This window comes from Mesoplodon mirus (assembly GCF_964341445.2).
Source record: "Mesoplodon mirus genome assembly, chromosome: 8".
NCBI classification, from domain to species: Eukaryota; Metazoa; Chordata; class Mammalia; order Artiodactyla; family Ziphiidae; genus Mesoplodon; species Mesoplodon mirus.
Window position 1 is genome coordinate 83,610,206 of NC_138984.1, and position 25,956 is coordinate 83,636,161.

At 39.3% G+C, this 25,956-nt stretch overlaps 1 protein-coding gene across 3 annotated transcripts in view; it reads left to right on the forward strand.

Moving 5' to 3' along the window:
- CERS6 (ceramide synthase 6) overlaps positions 1 to 25,956 on the forward strand; it is a 334,758-nt gene that overhangs the window by 166,238 nt on the left and 142,564 nt on the right. For all 3 annotated transcript variants that reach the window (XM_082631373.1, XM_082631372.1, XM_082631374.1), the window contains exon 4: positions 20,585 to 20,642. In XM_082631373.1, the coding sequence (XP_082487499.1) occupies positions 20,585 to 20,642 (58 nt within the window). The remainder of the gene's footprint in view (positions 1 to 20,584; positions 20,643 to 25,956) is intronic.

A 25,956-nucleotide genomic window follows, 5' to 3' on the forward strand; every position in this document is an offset into this window, starting at 1 on the left:
TCTGAGAAAATGTGCATGCCATTCTTTCCCTAAGGACCTGCTTGCTTCTCCATCTGTCTCCTTTCTTGACAGCGCTACCCCAGTTAACCTGAGATTCTACTTGAAAGAGCTTTTACAGCTCCAGGAAATAATGTTACTCTAAAGCATGCAGTGGAGCAGAGAAAGAATGTATATTTATTACATTAGCCATTACATCCCAAATATGTACAAGTGATTACAAGGAACCACTTGAAAATCAATTTGTCTGTGTGATTGCATATCTCTGCCTTGAATTACATAGTATAGATGTTCTAGGAAAATTGTGAATGCATTTTATTTTATAACTTGAATTGTTTTCCCATTAATATTTGTCGTCATCTATGAGTGACTGATTTGCTATCATAACTCTAGTTGTAAATGTCTCACCGACTGCCTCCCTGCTTCCCCACCTGCCCACTCCCCTTGCCCTTCCTCCTTTCATTATACCTTTTCAGACTTAAAAACGTCTATGATCAAAACTTTGACAGTGTGATAAACATTCTTGTAATAATTATTTTTATTGTTGTTTCTCCAAGTGTGAACATTAATATACCTTTACAAACCTTTTTATTTGAAAAGGAAAGGAAATACAAGAATATAATAGCTCATTCGATAAATGTTTGATTATGTCAAGAATCCTTTAGCCCCAACTCCTTTTTAGGTTCAGAAAGGGACCAGAACAGGCCCTGTCACTCTCATCTCCCATCCCCGTGAGCTTTTCCTCCATTATTCCACTAACATGGGGCAGGGACTTCCAGACGCCTAATGAAAGCCCCCTTTTCCCTTGTGTTGGAGCCACTGATCTCCTGACCATTTCTCCTGCTCTGTGTTACTACAGAAGTCTTCAGGGGATCTGGACATTGGGGAAACATTGAGGATTTGGACACTGGGCCCAGTGGAACTTTTTCTTGGGTTTTCTGCCTGGTTCCCCACTGCATCTCTACTCACCAGTCCCTCTCTTCAGCTCATGGAGAGAAGGGACAGGGTATGACACCATCTCCATCTTAACAAGATTTCCAGATCTGATGTGAAAGGACTGAGTTTTCCAGGCATTTTTGCCTAGTGACACCAAGGCAGGATGATCCTGAAATAAGGATTACTGTCCGGGTATTGTCCCAAGCTGGGAGTGCAGACAGAGGATGTGAATGATGACCTCAAATACGTAATGCTTCCTTAGATTTGCAGCTGTAGCCCCTCAAGAAACAGCTTAGTAGATTGTCAGCTCCTTGAGAGAGGGACTGTGACCTATTCATATGTAGACTCCCATATGTCTAGGCATTTCATAATTCCTCAATTTATCCTCCTTAATGAATGGCTATCTGTTTGTGAGCATAATTAAAAATAGAATTTCTTTGATTTGACTTCTGTCCAGTTTTGGTTGCTGGACACTTTCTGAGAACCGAGCAAGAGTTCATTAGGTCACTAGAGAATGAGGGTGAAATTTTACCCACAAAAATTCCATGCCTCAGGAAAGCAAAGAGTTTCATTCTGGCTTATTCACGTAGTTTAGAGAGTAAGGGTTAGAAATAAAACATCCCACCCATTTCTGCCACATATGAAAGTAAAAAGCTTAGAGCAACTGTTGTGAACTGGTGACCCCAAGTTGAATCCAGCCTTCAAGATGGATTTTGTTTGGTCTGTTTGGTGTTTTATTTTTCAATCGAGTTAATTGGCGGCATTTATTTAAAAAATCAGATTTCATATAAAATATGTAACATATCAGATTGCCCGCTTTCTCTGAAAAATGGGAAAAATCTGGCCACAATTGAGTTTGGATTTTTCTTGACATTTGACTGACCCTTATTTCAATAGGGTATTGAAAGTGCTACAGACCTGAGCACCTCCTGTCCCATTGCCAACATGGAAACTGAGTGCCAGTGGCCATTCATCCGGTACCAAGAGCTTAGCCTAACCATCTCCTTGTTTTTCTGACAGGCCTGGTCCCCGAAGAATTCAAGTTTGCAACTTCTTGTTTAGAGGCTGTGGGTTTACAGGTTTTAGATGATGACCTTGAAGTTCAGATATATAATTTTGTGGCAATAAAATATCTCAAAGCAAAGGAGTTAAAAAAAACCCTGAATAAACATAAACTCATTCTCTTCATCTGTATATGTTCGGTGATCGATTACTCTGTGTATCATATTTTATTTATAACACCACATTGCCATGGAAATTCACTGCTGTACTTTTCACTTCCCAGCTCTACTAAATTTTACTCTTAACATTTTCAGAGCTGCTGTACAATGTGCAGATTTAGTGTAGCAGCAATCTCAAGTGGTTTTGTAGCATTAAATATTCAATAACTTTAAAACCGAAAACAAGGGGAGAATAAGAAGTCAGCCAAATTACGACACATAAACAATAAAGATGCAACAGAGAGTCTCATTTACATGACCCACTGCTTAACAACTTTAATAGAATGAAGGCCTCCTCTACCTTTGTATCTTCAAATCTCATACAAAATGTCTGTCCTAAAGTCATGTTGTAGTTTAGTGGTGTGTCTAGCCATTGACACTGGCCCATACAGTTAATCATAAAACTTAATTCAGAAATCATTTACGGGGTATCTGTCATATACATGCTATATAAAAATAGTAAAGATAGTTAAGTTATTGAACACGTGCCATGCATTGAAATGCTATTCTGTGCACATTACAAGTATTGTCTCATTTAATCCTCTCTCAAACCCTTTGAATAGGTGTTCCTTTCCTCATTTTATAGACCGGGTGTTAGAGTCACAGGGAGCGCCCATGCTCACAAAGACTGTTTGAAAATGATGGATCCAGTATTCTAGCCCAGACAGTGCAAACATAGCCTCCCTAATGTTAGTCCTGGGCAGTATTAAGGCACAGATCTTTCACTCAGAACTGAAAATCCAACTGGTGGGTGGTCTGTTAAAGGATAACTATAATAAGTATTAACATTAGAACAGTACATTATGGGGACAGACACTTCTGCCTTGGGCGGTAGAGACCAGGGAAAATTTCAGAAAGGTCATGATAAGTTGAGCTGGATAAAGAGGAAAAGAAGTCCCAGGAGAGAAAGGTATGAGCAAAGATGCTGAGGCATAAAGGTGAATGGGCTATTCAGAAGATGGAAAGCATCCCTGATACCTGAGAGATAATATTTGTAAGCAATACATGGAGACAAGTATGTGTTCATTATTTCCAAATTTAGGGTTAAGGTTAAAAAAAAAAAAAGGAATCAACATATGATGGATTAGAAATGAGTTTTGTCAAGTCCCCTTAAAGAAGTGGCTCCAGGCCTGGCTAGGGCAACATTTGATTAGCTTCACCCAGCTGAGAAGAGGGCAGGGGTGCAGGCACATTATAATGGGACGTTCTGAGGTACAGGTTGGCTGAGCTTATTAAAGCAGCGGGGAAAAGGAGTGTTGGCTTCTGAAATGGGACGACATGCTCTTTGGCGCAAGTGCCTTAGGCCCATCTTCAGATCATCAACTCTTCTTGTTCTGTTTTGCAATCAATCTGATGACACTCTGGATTTCTGTGTACGTTTGCCTGTTGGAAGAGAAACTCCCATTCGTGCCAAAGCAAATTTTCTGGACTGTGCGACTGTTCTTTTTCTCATGATTCAATCAATCAGTTGACATCCTGGCTTAAATGTCTGTCTGTGGAGCTCGGCAAAGGCTAGCCCACCCTTCAAGAGAGATGAAAACTACATGTGCTGCACCAGGGAATAGAGCAAAGAGGGTAAATGAAAGGAATATTTCCAAAGTAGAACTTTTAGATTTGATGACTGATGGGAGATAGGGGTTGAAGGAGGAGGAGAGGAAACTTAGTGGATAATAATGTCTTTGATAAAGATATGTCAGAAACAGAGTGGATTTCTGGGAGAGAGATAAGAAACGTTTAATCTTGAGTCCAAGATGCCTGTATTGGTGGAGAGGTCTGGTGTTTGGGTATCCAGCCTTATGAAGCCGGTTAGAGGCAGCTATCGCACAGCATACGGGGAGTGGGTGATTTCACTAGCGGGAGCATATGGAGTGAAAAGGAGGCTGAGGATGGAACCCTGGGTATTCTGACTTTGGAGAGTTGGGACAAAAGAGGAAAAGAGCAACGCAACAGCTTTTCAGGCAAAGGAAAATGGCCAGTTTTGTCAAATACTGCAGGATCAAAATATGGCTAAGACTCAACATATAAGAGTTCAAAGAGACCTTAAAGGTCTGATTGCTTCCCCAGAAAAGACTTGAATTTGCCCAAGGTCATTTTGAGAGCATCAGAGGATGATTACAGTGTCTCCTGATTGGAAATCTCATGCTTATCCCTTTGTTTCATTCTGGTTATTATTTTCTAAGTATAGGTTTACAGTCAGTATGTCATACCATATAATGCTAGCTAGTACGAGAGATCATGATGCTAGTTTATTTTTTAGTTATTTCCTATTGAACTATAATTGACATACAACACTATATTCGTTTCAGGTGTACAGACATAATGATTTGTATTTATATACGTACATTGTGAAATGATCACCACAGTAAGGTAACATCTGTCACCATACGTAGTTACAGGATTTTTTTTTCTTGCGATGAGAACTATTAAGACGTCCTCTCAACAACTTTCAGACATGCAACACAGTGTTGTTAACTATAGTTGTCATGCTGTACTTTACATTCTCATGACTTATTAATTTTATAACTGGAAGGTTGTACCTTTTGATTCACTTTGCCCATTTCACTCCCTTCACTCATTTCTCCCCCCGCCTCTGGCAACCACTGATCCGTTCTCTGTATCTGTGAGCTTGCTTTTGTTTGTTTTTCAGATTCCACATGTAAGTGAGATCATATGGTATTTGTCTCTCTCTGTCTGTTACACTTGGCATGATGCCCTCAAGATCCATCCATGTTGTCAAAAATGACAAGTTTCATTCTTTTCTATGGCTGCATAATATTCCTGTGTGTGTGTGTGTGTGTGTGTGTGTGTGTGTGTGTATGTATCACATTTTCTTTATCCATTCATTCATTGATAGACACTTAGGTTGATTCTGTATCTTGGCTATTGTCAGTATTGCTACAAAGAACATGGGGTTGCATATATCTTTTCGAATTACTGTTTTCTTATTCTTTGAATAAATACCCAGAAGTGGAACAGCTGGGTCATATGGTAGTTGTATTCTTAGTTTTTTGAGGAATCTCCATACTGTTTTCCATAGTGACTGCACCAATTTACATCCCTGCTGACAGTATATGAGAGTTCCCTTTTCTCCATATCCTTGTCAACATTTGTTATTTCTTACCTTTTTTTTTTTTTTTTTTTTGCGGTACGCGGGCCCCTCACGGCTGTGACCTCTCCCGCTGTGGAGCACAGGCTCCGGACGCGCAGACCCAGCGGCCATGGCCCACAGGCCCAGCTCCTCCGTGGCATGTGGGATCCTCCGGGGCACAAACCCGTGTCCCCCGCATCGGCACGCGGACTCCCAACCACTGCGCCACCAGGGAAGCCCTATTCCTTACCTTTTTGATAATAGCCATTCTAATAGGTTGGAGGTGATAGCTCATTGTGGTTTTGATTTGCATTTCCCTGATAATTACTGACAACTTTGAGCATCTTTTCACGTACATGTCAGCCATTGAAAAAATGTCTTCAGATCCTCTCCCCATTTTTTAATCAGGTTGTTTTGTTGTTGTTGAGTTATATGAGTTCTTTATATATTTTGGAAATTAACCCCTTATTCAGTATTGATTTGCAAATATTTTCTCACATTCAGTGTGTTGCCTTTTTGTTTTGATGATGGTTTCATTTGCTGTGCAGAAGCTTTTTAGTTTGATGTAGTCTCACTTGATTATTTTTGCTTTTGTTTCCCTTGCCTTTGGAGTCAGATCCACAAAAATACCTCTAAGACCAATGTCGGTGAGTTTACCACCTATGTTTTCTTCTAGGAATTTTATGGTTTCAGGTCTTGCATTCATGTTTTTAATCCATTTTGAGTTAATTTTGTTTGTGGTGTAAGATCATGGTCTAGTTCCATTCTTTTACATGTAGCTGTCCAGTTTTCTCAGCACCATTTATTGAAGAGCCTGTCCTTTCTCCATTCTATGTTCTTTGCTCCTTTGTTGTAGATTAGTTGCCCATATATGTGTGAGTTTATTTCTGGGCTGTCTATTCTGTTCCATTGATTTATGTGTCTATTTTTGTGCCAGTACCATACTGTTTTGATTACTATAGCTTTGTAGTATAATTTGAAATCAGGGAGCATGTTGTCTCCAGCTTTGTTATTCTTTCTCAATATTGTTTTGGCCATTCAGGATCTTTTGTAGTTCCATACAAATTTTAGATTTATTTGTTCTAGTTTTGTGAAATATGCCCTTGGCATTTTGGTAGGGATTGTATTGAATCCGTAGGTTGCTTTGGGTAGTATGGACATTTTAACTATTAATTCTTCCAGTTGATGAGCCTGGAATGTTTTTCCTTTTTTGTGTGTGTCTTCTTCAATTCCTTTCATCAGTGTCTTACAGTTTTCAGTGTACAGATCTTTCACATCCTTGGTTACATTTATTTCTAGGTATTTTATTCTTTTTGATGCAATTGTAAATGAGATTATTTTCTTAATTTCTCTTGCTCATAGTTTATTAGTATATAGAAATGTCACAGATTTCTGTACCTTGATTTCATATCCTGCAACTTTACTGAATTCATTTATGAATGCTAACAGTTTTTGGTAGCATGATGCTACTTTGAAGTGGGCAGCTCAGTGCCACTGTCTTCCAATGCTCATAGTGAAAGGAGGGTTCAGGTTATTTAAAACATGAGGTGCCACAGTATGAATATAGCTGGTGTGTGGGCAACTCATTACCCTTTCAATCAGCATACAACTCACATGGCATCAACTAGTCAGCCAAGAATTTCATTGTGTGTGTTGTAACTAGGTTCAGTTTTGTGAAATGGCTTATTTTCTTAAATGGGAGTACAGGTTGACTGACTTTTTTGGAAAATACCTCAGTGATTACAAATTGTTTGTCTGATTATGTTTCTTTCTCTAATAGAGGAAGGAGCAAGAACATCATCCTCCCAAGTAGAGGCTACTAGGTCAGAAGCCTATATACCTGTATTTGTTTCCTATTGGAAGATCCTTGACATTCTTGGATTTAACTTTTATATGTACATACATATACATATACACATATATAGATATGTGTGTATATACACATACATATACCTATATTTACATAATATATGTATCTATGCATGTACATACATATACATAAACATCTACATGTACACATGGGTATTCTTCACAGACAACTTAAAAGTCCAGGTGGAGAGTGTGGTGGCAAACAGGCTGAAGGAGCTGGGGGATGAGAGGTGTGGGTATGGGTGGAAAAAAGATGAAAAAAAAAAACTCCAGGAGGTGAGACATGATTTGTGATATTTAATGTTTGCATGGTGAGACTGGTGTGTCAGGGCAAGTGAATTAAGAATGAGCCTAGTTAGCATCCTAGGATCCATTCCTGAGCATCTCTCTCTGTATTTTAATTTTTTCATTCACTTCTCATTAAATTCTAACAGCCCTAAAAAATAGGTATTTTTATCCCCATTTTCAGATGAGGAAACTAAAGAAATTTTATACTAGAGTTGTAGGCAGGATTTAAGGGTAAGGCGGGTCTCCACCCCGATCCCTGTGAACTGTCTGCGCTTAGTCTCTCGTTCAGTTATGACATGTGCAGGAGAGCCCGTGGCAGAAAGTTGACACCAAACAGGGCAGTAGAGAGGGGCAAATTAATTTCTCTCTTAAATTCAAAAGTATGTACCTTTTGCAAACTGAAGTACCATTAGTTCCCATTTGCTTCTTTCCTGTGCAATCACAGCATCTGGACAAATGACTCCTTGTCTTCAGTCTGCTTTCAGAAAAGAAAAAAAATTACGTAGAGACTATGAAAGCACTTGATGTTCAAGGAGCACACGACATTAGTTTGACGCTAGATGGTAATAAATATTTGGCTGCTTTTGCCTCACCCACATGCTTAAGAATTGTGACATTTGCAAGTGCATGTTCCAAAGTCATATTGACTAATTTTATTTTTGGCAACAGGAGAGCAGTCTTGGTTTTATTCCTTCCTTTATCCTTATTCTAGACAAGTGTTAGCTGGAAAATGCTCATTTATCTTGTTCTGATTTCCACAAATCATGGCCTTTCAAACTTGATTAAAAATGAATGGACTTTAAGCTCACAATTATGTTTCGTCTATATTCAGGGGAATTATAGGAGTAAGGAGAAATATTTTATAGGCAGAGTGACCTAACAGAAGTGTAATTTGTGGAGACTGGTTTTTGGCAGATGTGTTTTGAGTAGAGTGTAGAGGCCTGGGACTGGTGTTGTTGGAAAGACTCATGGGAAGGGACAAATGCCAGCGATGCTGAGTTCCACCTTGCTGGGCACTTGACAAGGGAAGTCAACCTGGAGATAAAAGAATAGACCTCAATAGAGAACTGAAGAGAGAATCAGTAAAATTTGACTGCTAATAGAACTTATAAACAAAGTGTTAAAAAAAAAGCACCAATATCTAAATCATAGTTAAGTCTAAGAAATGGAGCACAGTAGATTTAGAAGTCAGCATGAATGCAGACAATACCTGAAACATTTCCAATGGTAATTTTAGCCCTAAAAGCATGAATATAATGACAGGAAAAGAGTAAAATTAGTTATAATGCTTAGAAAAGGATGCTTGGGCTGATGGTACATAAAGAACAAGCCCTTCATAGTTTCTAGGTGTGAGAAAAGAAAAAGTCATTTTATATGTTTTTACTGAACATATTTCTTATTCATGTTACTTTTTGTTTGTTTGTTTGTTTGTTTTGTGGTACCAGGCCTCTCACTGTTGTGGCCTCTCCTGTTGCAGAGCACAGGCTCTGGACGCGCAGGCTCAGCGGCCATGGCTCACGGGCCCAGCCGCTCCACGGCATGTGGGATCTTCCCAGACCGGGGCATGAACCCGTGTCCCCTGCATCGGCAGGCGGACTCTCAACCACTGCGCCACTAGGGAAGCCCCATGTTACCTTTTTTTTTTATAATGAAGTATTTTTAAATACAGAGACTGATATAACAAAGACCCTCTGAGCTCTATCCAATCCTGTTTTAAAGGATTAAAATATTACAGAAGCAGCCGAGGCTCCCTGTATACCCCTTCTCTGTCTACTCTACCCTCCAGAGGCAGTCTCTATCCTGAATTTGGTGTTTATATTTCCTTCTTTATTTTTATGCTATATATATGTGTGTGTGTGTGTATGTATATAAGTATATATATTCATGAAAGATATAGCGTTATTTTGCATATTACCAAACTTACGTAAGTGCTTAACCTGTTCTTTGAATCAGTGATTTAGTGAAGACAGTTCTGCTCAAATTAAGTTCACCTTTGCCCTGAAAATGAAGTGAATAGGTTTGACTTACCTCCAACCTCAGTGATTACATTGATAAGACTGTTGCTTCTCAAACAGAGAAACAGCTGAGCAAATGAAGAAAACTATTTGGAGTCACAGAGTTAATTATTGATGGAGATAGAAATAATTTCAGGAAATGTTTGCTTTATGGCAAAAACTCAGGTCTGCATAATCAGTCCATGGGATGAGTCACATCTTTTCCCCTAGCTAGAGTTTTTCTTTGGATTCCTAAACTAATGAAAGTTTGAAGGCTATCCTGGGAAATTAGATTGTATACCAGAGTTTCCAAAAAAGGAATCTTTAATCTCACCTTTGTTTCATTCTTTAAGCTATATGGGATGTTTTTCAAACTAAAGTCGATTTACTTTCTCCCTAGTTGATGAACATCTCTATTGTGCTCAAGTAATACAATTAGTGTCCCAGTAACAGCTTGCAAAGGAGAATACTGACTTAAAAATCATTACCTCTTTAAAAAAATGTTCTCGGTTGAAACCTACCAGTTATTTAACTAAGTCTTTGGGTCTGTCTTAATTTCAAAATACTGTGTTCTAAATGTAAAGAAAACTCATCTTTTGGGGGAGGTATTTTGGCTAAAAGCCTGTGGAACAAGAAAGAAATATGTGTCTGCATCATTAACATGATTCAATGATGCCTGATGGCTTTGTTAGACTTATTAAATGCAAAATATAATTGAGGGGCCTTATTTTGTTCTACAAACCAAGAGTCCAACCAACCCACCAACCATCCAAACAAACAAATAGAAGTCTGACACCTGTGGCTTTGTAAAAAAAAATTTAGGTGTTGGCTTAATTTGTGAAATGTGATGTCTGTGCCCTAATGGACATTACACTACCTCCTTAGAGAATTGGCAGTGTATCAGGTGTCTGCCGAGTATTTTCTAAAACTTATGGTGTCGTTGTCTGTTTCTAGTCTTGACTTTAAGGCCATAGGGACACAAGATGTGAACAAAGGAGACCTGGTGTGAAAACTGGGGAGACCTCTTTTCTTTCACCAAGTTACCTGGGAATGTAGAGAAGTTACACATTTCTTTGAACCTGATGTTTTCATCGGTAGAACAAGGGTGTGGATGGACTCCCAGGGATCACTGAAGAACAAGGCTGTTTGGTAGAACAAGACTGTTAAGAAAAGCTCGTGTTCAAACACATAAAAAATGGGAGATGGATAACTCTGATTTATATATACAGAAATATACTGATGTTACAATAAAACCCCCATAAGACCAAATCCTTGCCCTCGGTGAGCTATTGTCCTACTAGGATATGCAGCATTCACTCATGACACCAGCTCTACTAGGACTGTAGCCAAGTCATTTCACCTTGAGTATGTGCTTTACATTTGTGGAGAAAGGAAGAGAAGACAACAGAGAAAGTCTTACTTGTCCTCCTGCCTTAGTATCGAAAAGGAGCTTGAAAGTGGAGGCTGCAGCTGTCAGAGTAGCTCCACTGGTTTTGCCTAATGTGATAGGAGAAAGAGCTATAGAGTAATGTTCTTGGCAAAAAAAAAAAAAAAAAAAAAAAAGAACCTTCTATTTTAACTTCTGTGTTAAAATAAAGAGGCGATATTTAGTAGAAAGGAACGTGGTCTCTGGAATCAGATTGCCTGGATTTGAATCCGCAAATTCATTACTTGCTAACTGTGTTTGTTTGTTTGGCGGTACGCGGTCCTCTCACTGTTGTGGCCTTTTCCGTTGTGGAGCACAGGCTCTGGACGCACGGGCTCAGCGGCCCTGGCTCACGAGCCCAGCCGCTCTGCGACACGTGGGATCCTCCCGGACCGGGGCACGAACCCGTGTCCCCTGCATCGGCAGGCGGACTCTCAACCACTGCGCCACCAGGGAAGCCCGCTAACTGTGTTTTTAGGCAAGTGACCTAAATAGTTTCTCTGTGTCTGCAAGATGGGAATGATAGTAGCACCTACCCCATAGGGTTCTCATAAGATGCAAACAAGTTAATACATACGAAACTCTTATGATGGTACCAGGCATAAAATAAGTACTTGAGGAATGCCAGCTATTACTGTCTTAAACATAGATAATCCTCAAAGAGAGCCTAGTAAGTAGAAGTACTGTTCACTTCATAAAGATGACTATTGCTATTAAGTTTGAAGCCACAAATACTTCACTTCAAAACTTTGTGGAAGTGAATGTGTCCGATATAATACAGAAACCCCTTCGAAGGGTTTTCATAAGTCCTGTTGTACTTGACTGGAGAAGTGATGAAATACGAGTGTAATATGAGTGTAATATGTTTATACTGTCTCTTTGTTCATACTTTATGGAGGTCATCAGCTTTGAGTTTTTGTAGAAAAATCGGAATTTAATCTTTTTGTACTTAGAGGTAAAAGGATAGATTTATGTATTTTAAAGTACTGTTGGCCCTCTGTATTTGTGGGTTCTACTTCCACAAATTCAACCAACCAGGGATTGAAAATATTTGGGAAAACAGGGCTTCCCTGGTGGCGCAGTGGTTGAGAGTCTGCCTGCCGATGCAGGGGACGCGGGTTCATGCTCCAGTCCGGGAAGATCCCACATGCCGTGGAGCGGCTGGGCCCGTGAGCCATGGCTGCTGAGCCTGCGCGTCCGGAGCCTGTGCCCCGCAACGGGAGAGACCACAACAGTGAGAGGCCCACGTACCGCAAAACAAAAAAACAAAAACAACTCCAGGGCTTCCCTGGTGGCGCAAGTGGTTGAGAGTCCGCCTGCCGATGCAGGGGACACGGGTTCGTGCCCCAGTCTGGGAGGATCCCACATGCCGCGGAGCGGCTGCGCCCGTGAGCCATGGCCGCTGAGCCTGCGCGTCCGGAGCCTGTGCGCCGCAACGGGAGAGGCCACAACAGTGAGAAGCCCGCGTACCGCAAAAAAAAAAAACAAAAACAAAAACAAAAACAAAAAAAACAACTCCAGAAAGTTTCAAAAAGCAAAATTTGAACTTGCCATGTACTAGCAACTATTTACATAGCATTTACATTGTATGAGGTATTCTAGAAATGACTTAAAGTATACAGGAGAGTGTATATAGGTTGTATGCAAATACTACACCATTTATATAAGGGGTTTTAACATCCTTGGATTTTGTTATTTGATATTGATATTTGGAATCAATGCCCCATGGATACTGAGGGACGACTATATCAATATACAAAGTTTATACTAATTTATTTCAAAATATATTCTCATTTATCAAACTCTGTAGTTTCACTTTGTTTGTAATAATTTGCAAGATATACTGGCATGTTTATATTAAATATTAAATTTTATGAAAAAACAGATATAAGCTCTACTTTACTCTTCTTTATGTATTTGATAAGCAATGATTTTTTTTCTTACCTTAGATTATGGAACAGCTAAAATGGAAATGTCTCAAAATTAATAAATTCTATCAGAATCAAAGGAACTATATGCTGTTTTTTTTGTGTCCTAACAAGGTATCTTAGTTTTTCACTCAATACAGTATTTTTTTATTATTATTTAGACCATTCCAGAGTTGACTTTCTTTGATTCCAAATTCCTACTGTTTTGGGTCATGTAAAAAATTGTTAGCAGCATTTGGCATGTCTTTTCCCTTTCCTATACATATTTTGCACAGTTTATGGAAATAGTTGATAAAATTATTTGATTAAGGACAATTTTGGTTAAAATAAAGCTAAAAGTAGAGAAGTCAAGGGGAGTACTCACACTGTTAATAAAAATTCAGATGTCAATTTAGGAGCTATTTCTCATCAGACACTCTGTTTGCTGTCAGAAACACAAAGATAAGTAAGATTCAGTCGCACCCACTTGGAACTCACAAGCAAGTCAGAGGTTTGTGGCTGTAATCAAAGACGAGGTAAGGAGGTAAGAAACACACCGTCAGAGAATTACAATGCTTTCAGTGTTGCGACATTGAGAAAAGGTGGCTTTTTGGTGTAACTAGCATTTGACACAGATCCCAAAGGAGGGATAGTGTTGCAGTACATGGACAGGATGAGTGGATAAGATGGAGAAGGGCCCCCGGATAATAACTGGTGACTTTAGTGGACAAGCTCAGTATTGTTTAAGTGCCCTGGTATTGAAAAGAATCCCCAATGCAGTCCTTCCCTGTTTCCAGTTTTGCAAGCAGCCAGTTTCTATTCATCAGGACAGAGAGCGTTCTCATCATGTGGTGTCCACGAATGGCCCCTTGGTCAGAAACACCATTTCAGCTGAATACACTGTCTTCAGTTTTCAGGTGTATAAAATCAGGAAGAGGTAGCAGAGCCTAATGCTTAAGAGCTGGGATGTTGAAGCCATGCTGCCTGGTTCGTAGTCCCCATGCTCTCCCTCACTAGCTGTGTGACCTTCGGGCAAGTCATTAAACCGCACTGTGCTTGTTTCCTCATCTGAAAAAAACTAGGGATGATGTTAATAGGACCTACCTTGTTGTGTGGAATAGTTTCACTAAATGACTTTCTACTTGTAAAGTGCTTAGAACAGCTGCTAGCACAGAGCAAGCACTCCAGAAATGTTGTAAAGAAAATGGCCCATGTGCTACCTTCCTCTCTCTAGGATGGTGTGCTGAGTTGAGCTCAGGGGGCTGCTCTGGCTGTCTTTCTCTGTTTCTGTCTCCTCTATAGATTAGGACCCCTGTGCCATGTGGGTGACACCTGGCAGTAAGACACAAGACCTCAACGCTCTGATTCCCTGCTTTTATGGCACATTTTATTAGTCTTGATTTTAACAAAGAGCCCTTTCAGCCTTGTTGCGTAAGGACAATAAACCAGATTCAGTGGGTGGTAGTTTTTACTAGCTTTCCATTCTAATTTTCAGGCTTCATGGATATAAAAGATTTCCATGTCCAAATAAATGTAGTGGGACACATCTAGGCAGAGAAATGCACGCGAATTCTGTGGAATTTGAGAGGGGGCTTTCGAGTCAGTGCTGCACTAGGTTTGTGTCCTGGTTTTGCCACTTAGCAGCAGTGTGGACTTGGGCAAGCTAATCCCTAAGGCCTCTCTTCCCAATAGAGGTTCCTAACAGAGTTGCTTCCTCGTCTGGAATCTTTCTGGGACTCCCTGGCGATTCTGAGTATTCTCCACCCACAGCTTGGGACCCAGCTCCTGGTTCTGCAACCAGGCTCCAAAATGGGGTGGTTGTCCTCACTCCTGTTTTCTATGTACTTTTGAGTTTATGCTTTCCTTAACAAAATTCCTCTTCTGCCTGTTTAGTGCTACATTCATAAAGGCACACAGGTAAATTCATGCATTCACATTGCCATCTTTAACCAGGCATCATCTTTAAGTTATTTATTTATTTATTTATTTTTTGTGGTACGCCGGCCTCTCACTGTTGTGGCCTCTCCCGTTGCGGAGCACGGGCTCCGGACGCGCAGGCTCAGCGGCCATGGCTCACAGGCCCAGCCGCTCCGCGGCATGTGGGATCCTCCTGACCCAGGGCACAAACCCGTGTCCCCTGCATCAGCAGGCGGACTCTCAACCACTGTGCCACCAGGGAAGCCCCATCTTTAAGTTTTTAAAGAAACATTCTTTAACTATATTTCTCTTAGCATGACAGTGGTGTCTTTTTTTGAATTTTATTTATTTATTTATACAGCAGGTTCTTATTAGTTATCCATTTTACACACATCAGTGTATACATGTCAATCCCAATCTCCCAATTCATCACACCACCACCCCCAGCCCCGCAGGGCTTTACCCCCTTGGTGTCCATACGTTTGTTCCCTACATCATTGTCTCTATTTCTGCCCTGCAAACCGGTTCATCTGTACCATTTTTCTAGGTTCCACATATATGCATTAATATACAATATTTGTTTTTCTCTTTCTGACTTACTTCACTCTGTATGACAGTCTCTAGATTCATCCATGTCTCTACAAATGACCCAATTTCGTTCCTTTTTATGGCTGAGTAATATTCCACTGCATATCTGTACCACATCTTCTTTAATGACAATGGTGTCTTTTAAAATTTCTCTGTAAGGATAAATTTAATGCTTCCCTTCTCCAATCCCTGCTTCCATTAATATAATCTGAGAATTCATCCCTTGATTATTGTTGTTAAATATTTTGTATTAAATTGCCCCTTAAGAACAAGAGCATTCAATTGGGCAATGAAATTTAGGGCAATTTGTTATGTTGTTAACAATAGCCCTTTTATTCTAAAATTATACTTTTTGAATTCTTAATTTTTATTTGTATCTCGGTGGGTTAGAATTGACCAAAGTAATTTTTTAGTAATAGTTAAGGAGTAATGTATTTTCAGAGCTTTTGAATATGTGAGAATATTTTTCATATTTCTTTACAAATGAAAGGCAGTTTGGTTAGCAGTAGCTTTCTTTGATGGAACCTTCTCTCTCTTCTGTAAATTTAGTGATGCAAAGGAGAATTTAAGACCACTGGACATTTGTTCCTTTGATGGTGACATATTTCATTTGATTTGTATGTTGACTTGTTTTTGTTTTCATGCATGGATATTGAAGGATTTCTTTTTAACCCTAAGATTCAAAATTTGTCAGACATATATATACTACCAAATGTAAAATAGATAGCTAGTGGGAAGTAGCTGCATAGCACAGGGAGATCAGCTGGGTGCTTTGTGACCACCTAGAGGGGTGGGATAGGGAGGGTGGGAGGGAGACGCAAGAGGGAGGGGATAAGGGGATATATGTATATGTATAGCTGATTCACTTTGTTATAAAGCAGAAACCAACACAACAATGTAAAGCAATTATACTCCAATAAAGATGTTAAAAAATTAAGAAAATTAAAAAGAAATTTGTCAGAATGTGGCTTTGAATTGATATTGTTTGGGATACAATTTGGTTCTTATTTCTTCTTTTCAGTCAGTTTTTTCTTTTTCAGTTGTGTGTTTGATTATTAGTTCTGTTTAAGTCTGTCACTTGTGTTTTCTCAGAAGCACCTATAATTAGACTTAGTTTTTCTGGTCCTCAAATCTTGGGTCTTCTTTCATCTATTGGTTCTTTTCTGCAGCCCTATGGGGGTGTTTATCCTCTACATCAATGTTTTAATTTTAAGCAGGATGTGTCTACATTGTTCTCCCCCTCCCCCTCATGTGGATAATATTCTGTCACTTCATTTTTACAATCCTTGTATTGCTTCTTTGTTTCACTTATAAACTCTTTTTATCTTACCCAGTAGTCTTTTACTAATTTATGGCTTTCTACTTCTGTTTCTAGGGGACGTATTTTTTTAGGGGACATACCTTAACAGCACCAAATACTTCCATAAAAATTACATCCCTTCCTCTAGGGAGTTAGTTTTAGGAGATGATTCTTTCTTTTGATCTTTAGCATGCTCTTTTCTTTCTGTATTTATGCAGTACTTCCTTGTAGACCTGCGTTGACATTTAGATGTTTTTTCATTCCTGAATTTGGAAATATCCATCTAGACCTGCTCATAGAGAAGATGTATGGATTGACCTTGACCTCACTCTCTGTCCTCTTTTTTGCTGGTAAAGTTCCGCATTTAGACCTCTGCCGTTGTAGCAGGTTGATGTTTGTAGGCCTTGGCCCACTTTCAGTGGACCAGAAGAATCTCATATAGAGCAGCTATCTCTGTTTCTTGTTCTCTGTCATTTATATGGATTATAAGAACTCCAACCTCCAGAATGTAACACCACCATGGATCATCTCTCCCCTTAGTCATCTTTTCTGTAACTGAAACTCCCAGGATGCTAAGTACTTCCTTTTTTTCTCACTCATCTTTTCTTTTATTTATTTATTTATTTATTTATTTTGCGGTATGTGGGTCTCTCACTGTTGTGGCCCCTCCCATTGTGGAGCACAGGCTCCGGACGTGCAGGCTCAGCGGCCATGGCTCACAGGCCTAGCCGCTCCACAGCATGTGGGATCTTCCCAGACCGGGGAACGAACCCGTGTCCGCTGCATTGGCAGGCGGACTCTCAACCACTGCGCCACCAGGGAAACCCTCTCACTCATCTTTTGAACAGTCACTAATTGATGGGGTGGGGGGATTCTCCTGCTGCCTCAAAAAGTATCATTCATGACAGAGAGCTGTCTAGGTTTCTGACTGGCAGATTTTTGCATTTCTGTACAAATGGCAGAAAGTGGAGACAGGAAGATATACTAAGATTTTCCTACTTCCTTTTTTAAGACCCATAGCTTGTTTCTTGTTGCCTCTAATTACATTTTTAAAATCTAATTTTATTCTTTTTTTCTGCTGTAAAATTCTCTGATTCTTGCAGTAGGTTGAAGGTCATTTCTTCCTTTTTTGTGGTTGCATGCACCTTTATTTACCTTTCTTTTCATAGATATTTTAGTGGGAGGTTGAGAGAGGCTGTATCAGCGGCTGGTAGCTAGACACCATTTAAAACTGTAACTTACATGAAACTACACAAATAAAAAAAGGACTTTCCGAATGTGGCAAAATGCTTGAAAATTTTGCTTCTGTAGATATTTTGTGGAAATAAAGTCCGCCTTATAGATATTCATCACAGGTTGTTATTCAAATGATGGAAGCATTCATGTTCCTGTAATACAACCTATGTCTTATGAAAGCGGGGTTATTATATGAAAGAAAATGTAGTTACATGAGTGATTGTAGGGATTTCAGTGACTTCCATGAAGTTTCTTGTTATCCATAAAAACTGCCTGATCTGAGTGTCTTAGAGCTGAAACAGCTGTTATAAATCATTTAATCTAGGAGTTGCAAATTCAGTTGTCTTCAGGGGCCAGAAAAATGACTTGCAAATGCGTGAAGTAGGTTGGTTTAATACAATCAGGAGTGGGAGGGACTCGAGAGAAGTGGAGATTACTTGTTCCACCACATCCTTAGGCCATCAATATATCAAAACAGTGTAAATATCAAAAACAGTATAATATAAACCCACTCTCCCATTATAGAGATGGAACTGAGGTCAAGGGATATTAGTAGATTTGCTCGAAGTTAGGAGAATCTATGTATCTCATCCAGAACCAGCTATATAATTTGCAGGGCCCAATGCAAAATAAAATATGGGGCCCCTTGTTCAACAATTATTAAGAATTTCGAGATAGTGACAGCAAAACATTAAACCAAGCATGGGACCCTGTGTAACTGCACAAGTTACATACCCTTGGAGCCATCCCTGGTCTTAACTTCTGATTTAGAATTTGTACATCCCAACAGAAGGAAGCACACAGATACTTTCACCCATAACCACCAAAAATTGATAATGGAGATGGGGTTAAAATTAAGTCCTTGACTTTGATACTGCAGTATATGAATTGCCCTTCCTTACAAGAGGGCTTTTGTAAGAGGTTTTAGAATCGTTGCTTTTTGTTCCTTCCTGAATTCAGGCTTTATGGATGATTGGTTGATGATTTTCAACCCTGAAGTTCAAAGCTCTTCTCTCAGTGTTAGTTCTGACATGAATTCCAGCATGTTTGAAGAGTCTGTCAGTCCAGGAATAAAACTCAGGGGCACTTGTGTCTACCATTGGATCTTACTCAGCTCTCTGAGGCCCCCTACCATAGTTCTTACTTCAAAAGAGCTGTCATCTCTGCCAGAAAATTTTGTCTGTAACCTGAATCATCTCCTAAAATAAACTTTTCAAAAAAATCTTATTTGTTATGGTCACCAAAGGGGAAGGGGGGAGGATAAATTAGAAGTATGGAATTAACATGTTTACACTACTATATATAAAATAGATAACCAATAAATAAATATAAATATAAATATAAATATAACCTGTATAGCACAGGGAACTATACTCAATATTTTGTAATAACCTATAAGGGAAAAGAATCTGAAAAAGAATATAAGAAAGGGCTTCCCTGGTGGCGCAGTGGTTGAGAGTCCGCCTGCCGATGCAAGGGACACGGGTTCGTGCCCCGGTCCGGGAAGATCCCACATGCCGTGGAGCGGCTAGGCCCGTGAGCCATGGCTGCTGAGCCTGTGTCCACAACAGTGAAAGGCCCGCGTACCGCAAAAAAAAAAAAAAAAAGAATATAAGAAAATCTTATTTGAAATTTTTACATGGCTTGCAAACACAAAAAGCAATTTGCCTTCTGACAAATTAAAGTTGACTAGTCACTTTCTCCTTTGTGTTCATTTACAACTTGTAACCCAAGGTACCATGAACAGCATGACCTCAGGAATGCTATTTAGTGAAATCAATCAGTTTTTAAAGGCATAGCTATTCACACTCAGAAAATATAAGAAGTAAAATCGGGAATTGAGTACCAGGGTAAGAGTTTTTTCGTAGTAACCATATATATACACATACTATGTATATAAGTTATATAAAGTCTTTATATAAAGTCTCGTATTTTAAAAGACTTAAACATTCAATTCATTTGTCATTGAAAGAGAACTTAAAATTTTCTCCTCAGTAAAAAAGTGAAGGCTTCCCTGGTGGCGCAGTGGTTGAGAGTCTGCCTGCCGATGCAGGGGACACGGGTTCGTGCCCCGGTCCGGGAGGATCCCACATGCCGCGGAGCGGCTGGGCCTGTGAGCCATGGCCGCTGAGCCTGCGCATCTGGAGCCTGTGCTCCGCAACGGGAGAGGCCACAACAGTGAGAGGCCCGCGTACCGCAAAAAAAAAAAAAAAAAAAAAAAGTGAATGTCTAACAGCTAGACATAGAGTTTGGGATGGTATAAGGTTGTTGTTAACAGTTGCACATCAGATGAATGATTTGGATTCCAAATGGGTTCCCTTAGCAATATCCAGAAAGATGCAATAAAAATTTGTTAAAAGATGAAGGAAAAATATGTTACCTGATTTAAAAATATTATACCTTTTATTTTTAAAACAAATATGAACAAAAATTAAGTCATTTACTTAATATCTGAAACAGGCAAAGAATTCAAAGCTATCTTATATACCTTCATATTTGTAAAATCTATTCGTTCATGAGCAATGAACAAGAGGAAATTCACATATTGGTAGAAGAGAAGATGGGCAAATACAATAACTGAGTGAAAGAAAATTTATGAATATAATTATTAATTTTTAAAATATTTGCAGTATGCCATGCACTTAAGTGTATGTGTTTAGCCAGAACTGAAATTGCTCCTTAAGTTTAATCCCTGGTTGGGGCAGAGGTGTGTGTAGAGGGGAGGTCATTTAATGGACTTTTTTCACTCACGTATTTCAGAATGTGCTGTGAAGTATTTAAATTGAATATCATAGAATTTTTTTTAAACTTTCCACAGGTGGAAATTTTCATTTGGCCTTTATATATTTACCTATGGAGTCCGGTTCCTGAAAAAGGTAGGCTCTGTCAAGTTCTTTATGCAATTCTTACGTAACTGTAAGCCTCTGTCTTATTTTTTATGTTGTGGCAGTAGTAGAATTTTAAACAATCCTAACACACTTGTAAGAATTATTTGTACATTTTTCTTTGATTTTTAAAAATATTGGCCGTTTATTCTTTGTAGTAAACAACTTTCAGGCATCTGCTGAAAATAACTTTTGAAAATAATTTGTTTTTCCAGTGATAGATGTTACTAAGTCCATTGACCGCTCTAGTTGGTTATTTGCTACCTATGGGCATTAGAACCTCATAAAATCCATCTCAGGCTTGGAAAGAATTTAGAGTTTCCACATCACACAACCTGAAAAAATCACTTGTGGCATTTTGTGTTATCACTGTAGCCTTTATCAGTAGAAATTAGAGTTTAGTGTCTTGCAAAGCTACCAACAGGGTAACACCAACTGCCAGTGGAAAATTCAATTCCTTTTATAGATTGTGTTCCCTGGCTGCTATTTTGCTCTTCTGCATGAACAAAGGCACCTTTACCTATGAAAGCAGTTCTTTGAGGCCGTCATAGTCTTTTTCTTCTTGATTTCAGTGCTTAATGGCACTACTAACAAGTTAGGCTGCTTAACTTCAAGTCTCACGAAGACGTTCTCACAGTCATGCAATAGTGAGTTGGCAGAAAATGGGAAATTATTTTTTAAAATGTTTTATGGTATTACCCTTTAAAGTGATATCAGTGTTATCTTTATTTAGCAAAACAAATTTTCCAAACTGGGGCATTGGGCCAAGTGGCACGCCTTACTAGTAAATTCTCATGTAAATGTTGATATGAAAATTGCAAATACGTTTTCATTTTTCAAGTCTGAGTTGTAAGATATTGTCTGCCCGTGGCAAATTCTATTGTAACTAATAGTTGTTTCCCAATATCATATTTTCCTAGAGGAAATAATTCTTTTTACTTGTTGTCTTTTCCTTTAGTAACTGCACTTATTTTTCACTTAATAAGACTACATGGCCCAGAGGTCCCTTGAATAGATTTAAAAGAATGAACTTCACTCTGTAAAATTTCTAAGTATGAAGACATTCTCAACTGGGGTAAATAAATGTGGTGGAAAGTGCTTATTTTGGAGCCCTACTGTTCTCGTTTTCAGATTTATGTATCTAGGGGAAAAAATAGAAAGAATGGCTGTAGAGCTTTTATGCTTCCAACTTGACTACCTTGGAAGAGGAAATAGCTTCGGATGGAATTTCAGCTGACATGGGAGAGCTGGGCTTCATGGGAATGTCGAGTTGCTAACTGAGGTCACAGTTTGGAATTCCCGTCGGGTTCTGTTGGTGGAGGGCTTTGATGGTGAGCAAGGAGAGATGGTGAGAGCCAGGAGCACTTCTTTGCCCTTTCCCCTAGATCTGCAGGATGTGGTCTCTTTTAAAAGTTCTCATTCAGCAAGCCTGGCCATCTGTCATCAGAACGGGAAATGCTTTGACACTTAGCTCTGTTTCATTCCGTCCCTACACAGACTGAATGGAATGAGAGTAGTTTTCATCCCCTAGTCCTCAGTGGCTCTGTAGAAGGCAGTAAAAGGGCTTGTCAATAGAATGTTTGCCTGGAAATTGCTGTTCCTTAAACTATAACAGTTTCCTTTCAGCTGCCTCTAGGTATAACAAATGCTTAAAAATGAAAGGAGAAATAGATGTTGTTCTTCTTGTTGGATTAATTTGTATTTGGGGTTTCTTCCTTTGATACTCTCTAAGAAGCACTCACTTTTGGATGAGCTGTACAGTTTAGCGTTTAGTCATACTGTGAGATAGAAAAGTGTACATAGGCTCCATATGAGCTAACTGTGAAGGACTTCATAAGCTATCTTGTCCAGCTCTTTCATTTCACAGCTGAGGAAGCAGAAGTCCAGAGAGGGTAGATGGCACTCCACAGGTCATACAGTGAGTTTATGAAAGGGCTGAATCTGAAGTGAAACGCACACTGCTATCTCTTATTCTAGTACTTTCCCCACTTTACCAGCCCACATTAACCTTGTGACTTCCTTTAGTTAAGTTAGCAAACTTAACCTAATGTAGTCGTTGTTTCTGTTTAGAACTTTAAATACTTACTTTAACAGATATTTAAAATATATTTCTGGGGCTTCCCTGGTGGCGCAGTGGTTGAGAGTCCACCTGCCGATGGGGGGACACGGGTTCGTGCCCCGGTCCGGGAGGATCCCACATGCCGCGGAGCAGCTGGGCCCGTGAGCCATGGCCGCTGAGACTGTGCGTCCAGAGCCTGTGCTCTGCAACGGGAGAGGCCATAACAGTGAGAGGCCCGCATACCGCAAAAAAATAAAAATAAATAAAATAAAATAAAATATATTTCTGTTAACTTGTTGGAATGGACAATATATTTGCCCATATAACCAAAAGGAAAAGAAATTATTATGAAGGCAGCACCAGAAATAGTCAAAACAAGGTAATTCCAATTTTCACAATACCCTAAATGTTTTAAAATAAAATAGCAGGGTAGTGGACCAATTTTAAAATATGAAAGGCCACAGCTGCTTCTTATTCCCAGCATCCAAAATGTGGATCATTACATGTGCTGTTAGAAAAATACCTAGGCAACTTGCACTGTCCAATTTTCTTCTGCTTTTAGGTCAAATGAATCTGATACGTCTCATCTTCTAGGGTGTATTAAGTAACCTTAAGTACCCTTTCTACCCTGAAATTCTATGCTCCCGTTAAAGAGATATTTACCAAATGCAAAGTACCATGCACCCATGATAGAGACTCTTAAAAAATAAAAAACAAATTAATTAATAAAAATTTTTGAAAACCATAGAATTTTAGATGTAAAAGTTGTCATTCCTATCATCTAAATACCTCATTTTATAGATGAGGCTATGAGGTATCAATCTCTAGTATAAGAATAGCTTGAGTTTTCTCTGCCATACTCAAATACATTCAGGCTGAATACTTAAATTTTATTAAATGCTGTTAACCTTTCCCATTTGAATTGGCTTAATCCTGTGGGGAGAACATATATATTTTCCTGGGTTTACCAAGTCATCGTAGATTTTCAGTGTATATATATGACCAATTTAAGTGCACTCAGTTTAAAAATATTCTTTGTATTGAGAAATAAGGCAGTTGAGAGTTTTTAAATACATATAAACTAGGTTTATGTCAGTACACACTTGTGCTGTCTTAGTCTGAGCCCTCTGAGAAACAGACACCAAGAAGAGATTAAATGTGTAAGAAATTGATTAGGGGAAGTATCTATAAGAGAAAATGGGGAGGGAGTTGGCCGGGAGGCTGGAAGAGCCTTCAGACCACAGTGTGTGTCTGACCATGTGTGTGGGAGAGAGGGAAAGAAGGAAAGTGTGGGTGAGCCTCTAAGACTGCTTGCTGTGCCTTTCTAAGAAAAATTCAGTCAGGCCACTGGGCAGTCCTGGAGCCACAGTTGATCATCAAAGGAGACCTGTGTCTCCCAAAAATGGGCTTGCTGTAGTATTTCTGTTGTGCTCAGTCATAGGCTGCCAGCAGCCTGTGGGCAGCAGGGCCTTCATGCAAATACTGCTGTGGATTTTACTGCACAGCAGCGGGGCCCTGAGTCAGCCACACTCCCACCACTACAAGATCTAACAGGTGCATTCTCATGGTTGCCATGTGTGCTTAATTTTAAAAATATTCCAGCTTTTCTGAAGAAAGGATACACCATGGAATAAGAGCTTACACCACATAAAAATGGTTTTCATATGCAAGAAGCATAGAGAAATATTTATCTATTGTCCTTTTTTTAAATTTTATTTTATTATTTTTTAGTACAGCAGGTTCTTATTAGTTGTCTATTTTATACATATTAGTGTATACATGTCAATCCCAATCTCCCAATTCATCCCCCGCCCCGCCACCGCTTTCCCCCCTTGGTGTCCATACATTTGTTCTCTACATCTTTGTCTCTATTTCTGCCTTGCCTTTTTATCATTTTACTTACTGTGCATTGATTTCCCCTCCATTATGTCATAATTCCTGTGGTTGATGTGTGAATGTATCTTTGGAGCAAGACACAGGCTGACTTCACACATGAGTTGTCTCAGGGTCCCGGGCACTTACCTCCCTCTTGTAGTGATCCAGTTTGGGTGATAAGATATGTGGTCACCCTATGAATAGTTCTGTAATAAAGGATGAAATAATTGGCCACATATTTTCAGACACCCTGTAAAGAAAGCATGTTTGTGTGTCATTTATATGAAATCAACAAAATGTTTTCTGTAGTTTCATGATGACAGATAAGAGGATGAGCCTCATTTATGGTGAGGGGCTAACAGGTGTACATATATGTCGTCTTTGCTTTCTCAGCTCCGAGCCCCCTTTACAGACAGCAGTTAACTCTGATGCTGGAAGTAGACCCTAGAAGGCATTGACCTTACAGACATGTCACTGAACTATTAAGTAAAGTTATTGTTGGGTTAGTAGGAAATATTTAAATAGTTGAAAGACATAAGCCTGTCTCAATAGTCTGCTCCTGTAATTGCTGACACAAGTGACCCTTAGCCCCATGAATATGATTAGCAGAGACAAGTACTTTCATAAAAGAAGACCCAGAATTACTTCAGGTGCTCTGAAGTCCCAGAGCACAGGGTACTCATACAGAGTAACACATTTTTCTAGGTCTTGAAAGGAGCCATATGTCAAGCCTTTAAAAATAGAGTAAGTTCTTTCTCATTTACTGTTACCTTTTTTTCTCATTTGTAGATGGAAGTTTATATTGAGTGGAGTTCTTTGAATACTTTTCTTTGAGTTCCTTTACTTATTTTTTAAAACTATAGTGTCACAAGAAGGTCATTAGATATATGTGCAATTGGGACTTAGGTAAACATTTTTTTCCATGTAATCTACACGTTAGGCTAATATATTTCCAACTTTTTGACCATATGATGCATTTTATATCACAGTTTTGTACACATGCGTGTGTATGATTAAAATAAAGGTTACTCAAAATATATCTATACCTAAGCTCTGTATCAGTCGGGGTCTGCGTTAGGAGACAGAAACTACAGGAGTGATTCTTTGGGTGACTGTAATGTGAAGAATCATTCACCAAGAGGGAACCACTAAGACTATGTTACTCAGAGAAATCGATCTGCTGTGTGCTACCTGTCTGCCATTAGATAAGGAGCTTGACTTGAATGTAAATCAACTCACTGCTTCTTTTTTGGGAGAGTCTACCTCTGAAGAAAAGTCAGCTGAACTGAACAGTGCTTTTCACGATGTAGTTAATTGACATTCTTATGAAACAGTAACAAACGCTTCAAGGACTGGCGCTGATCTGCCCAC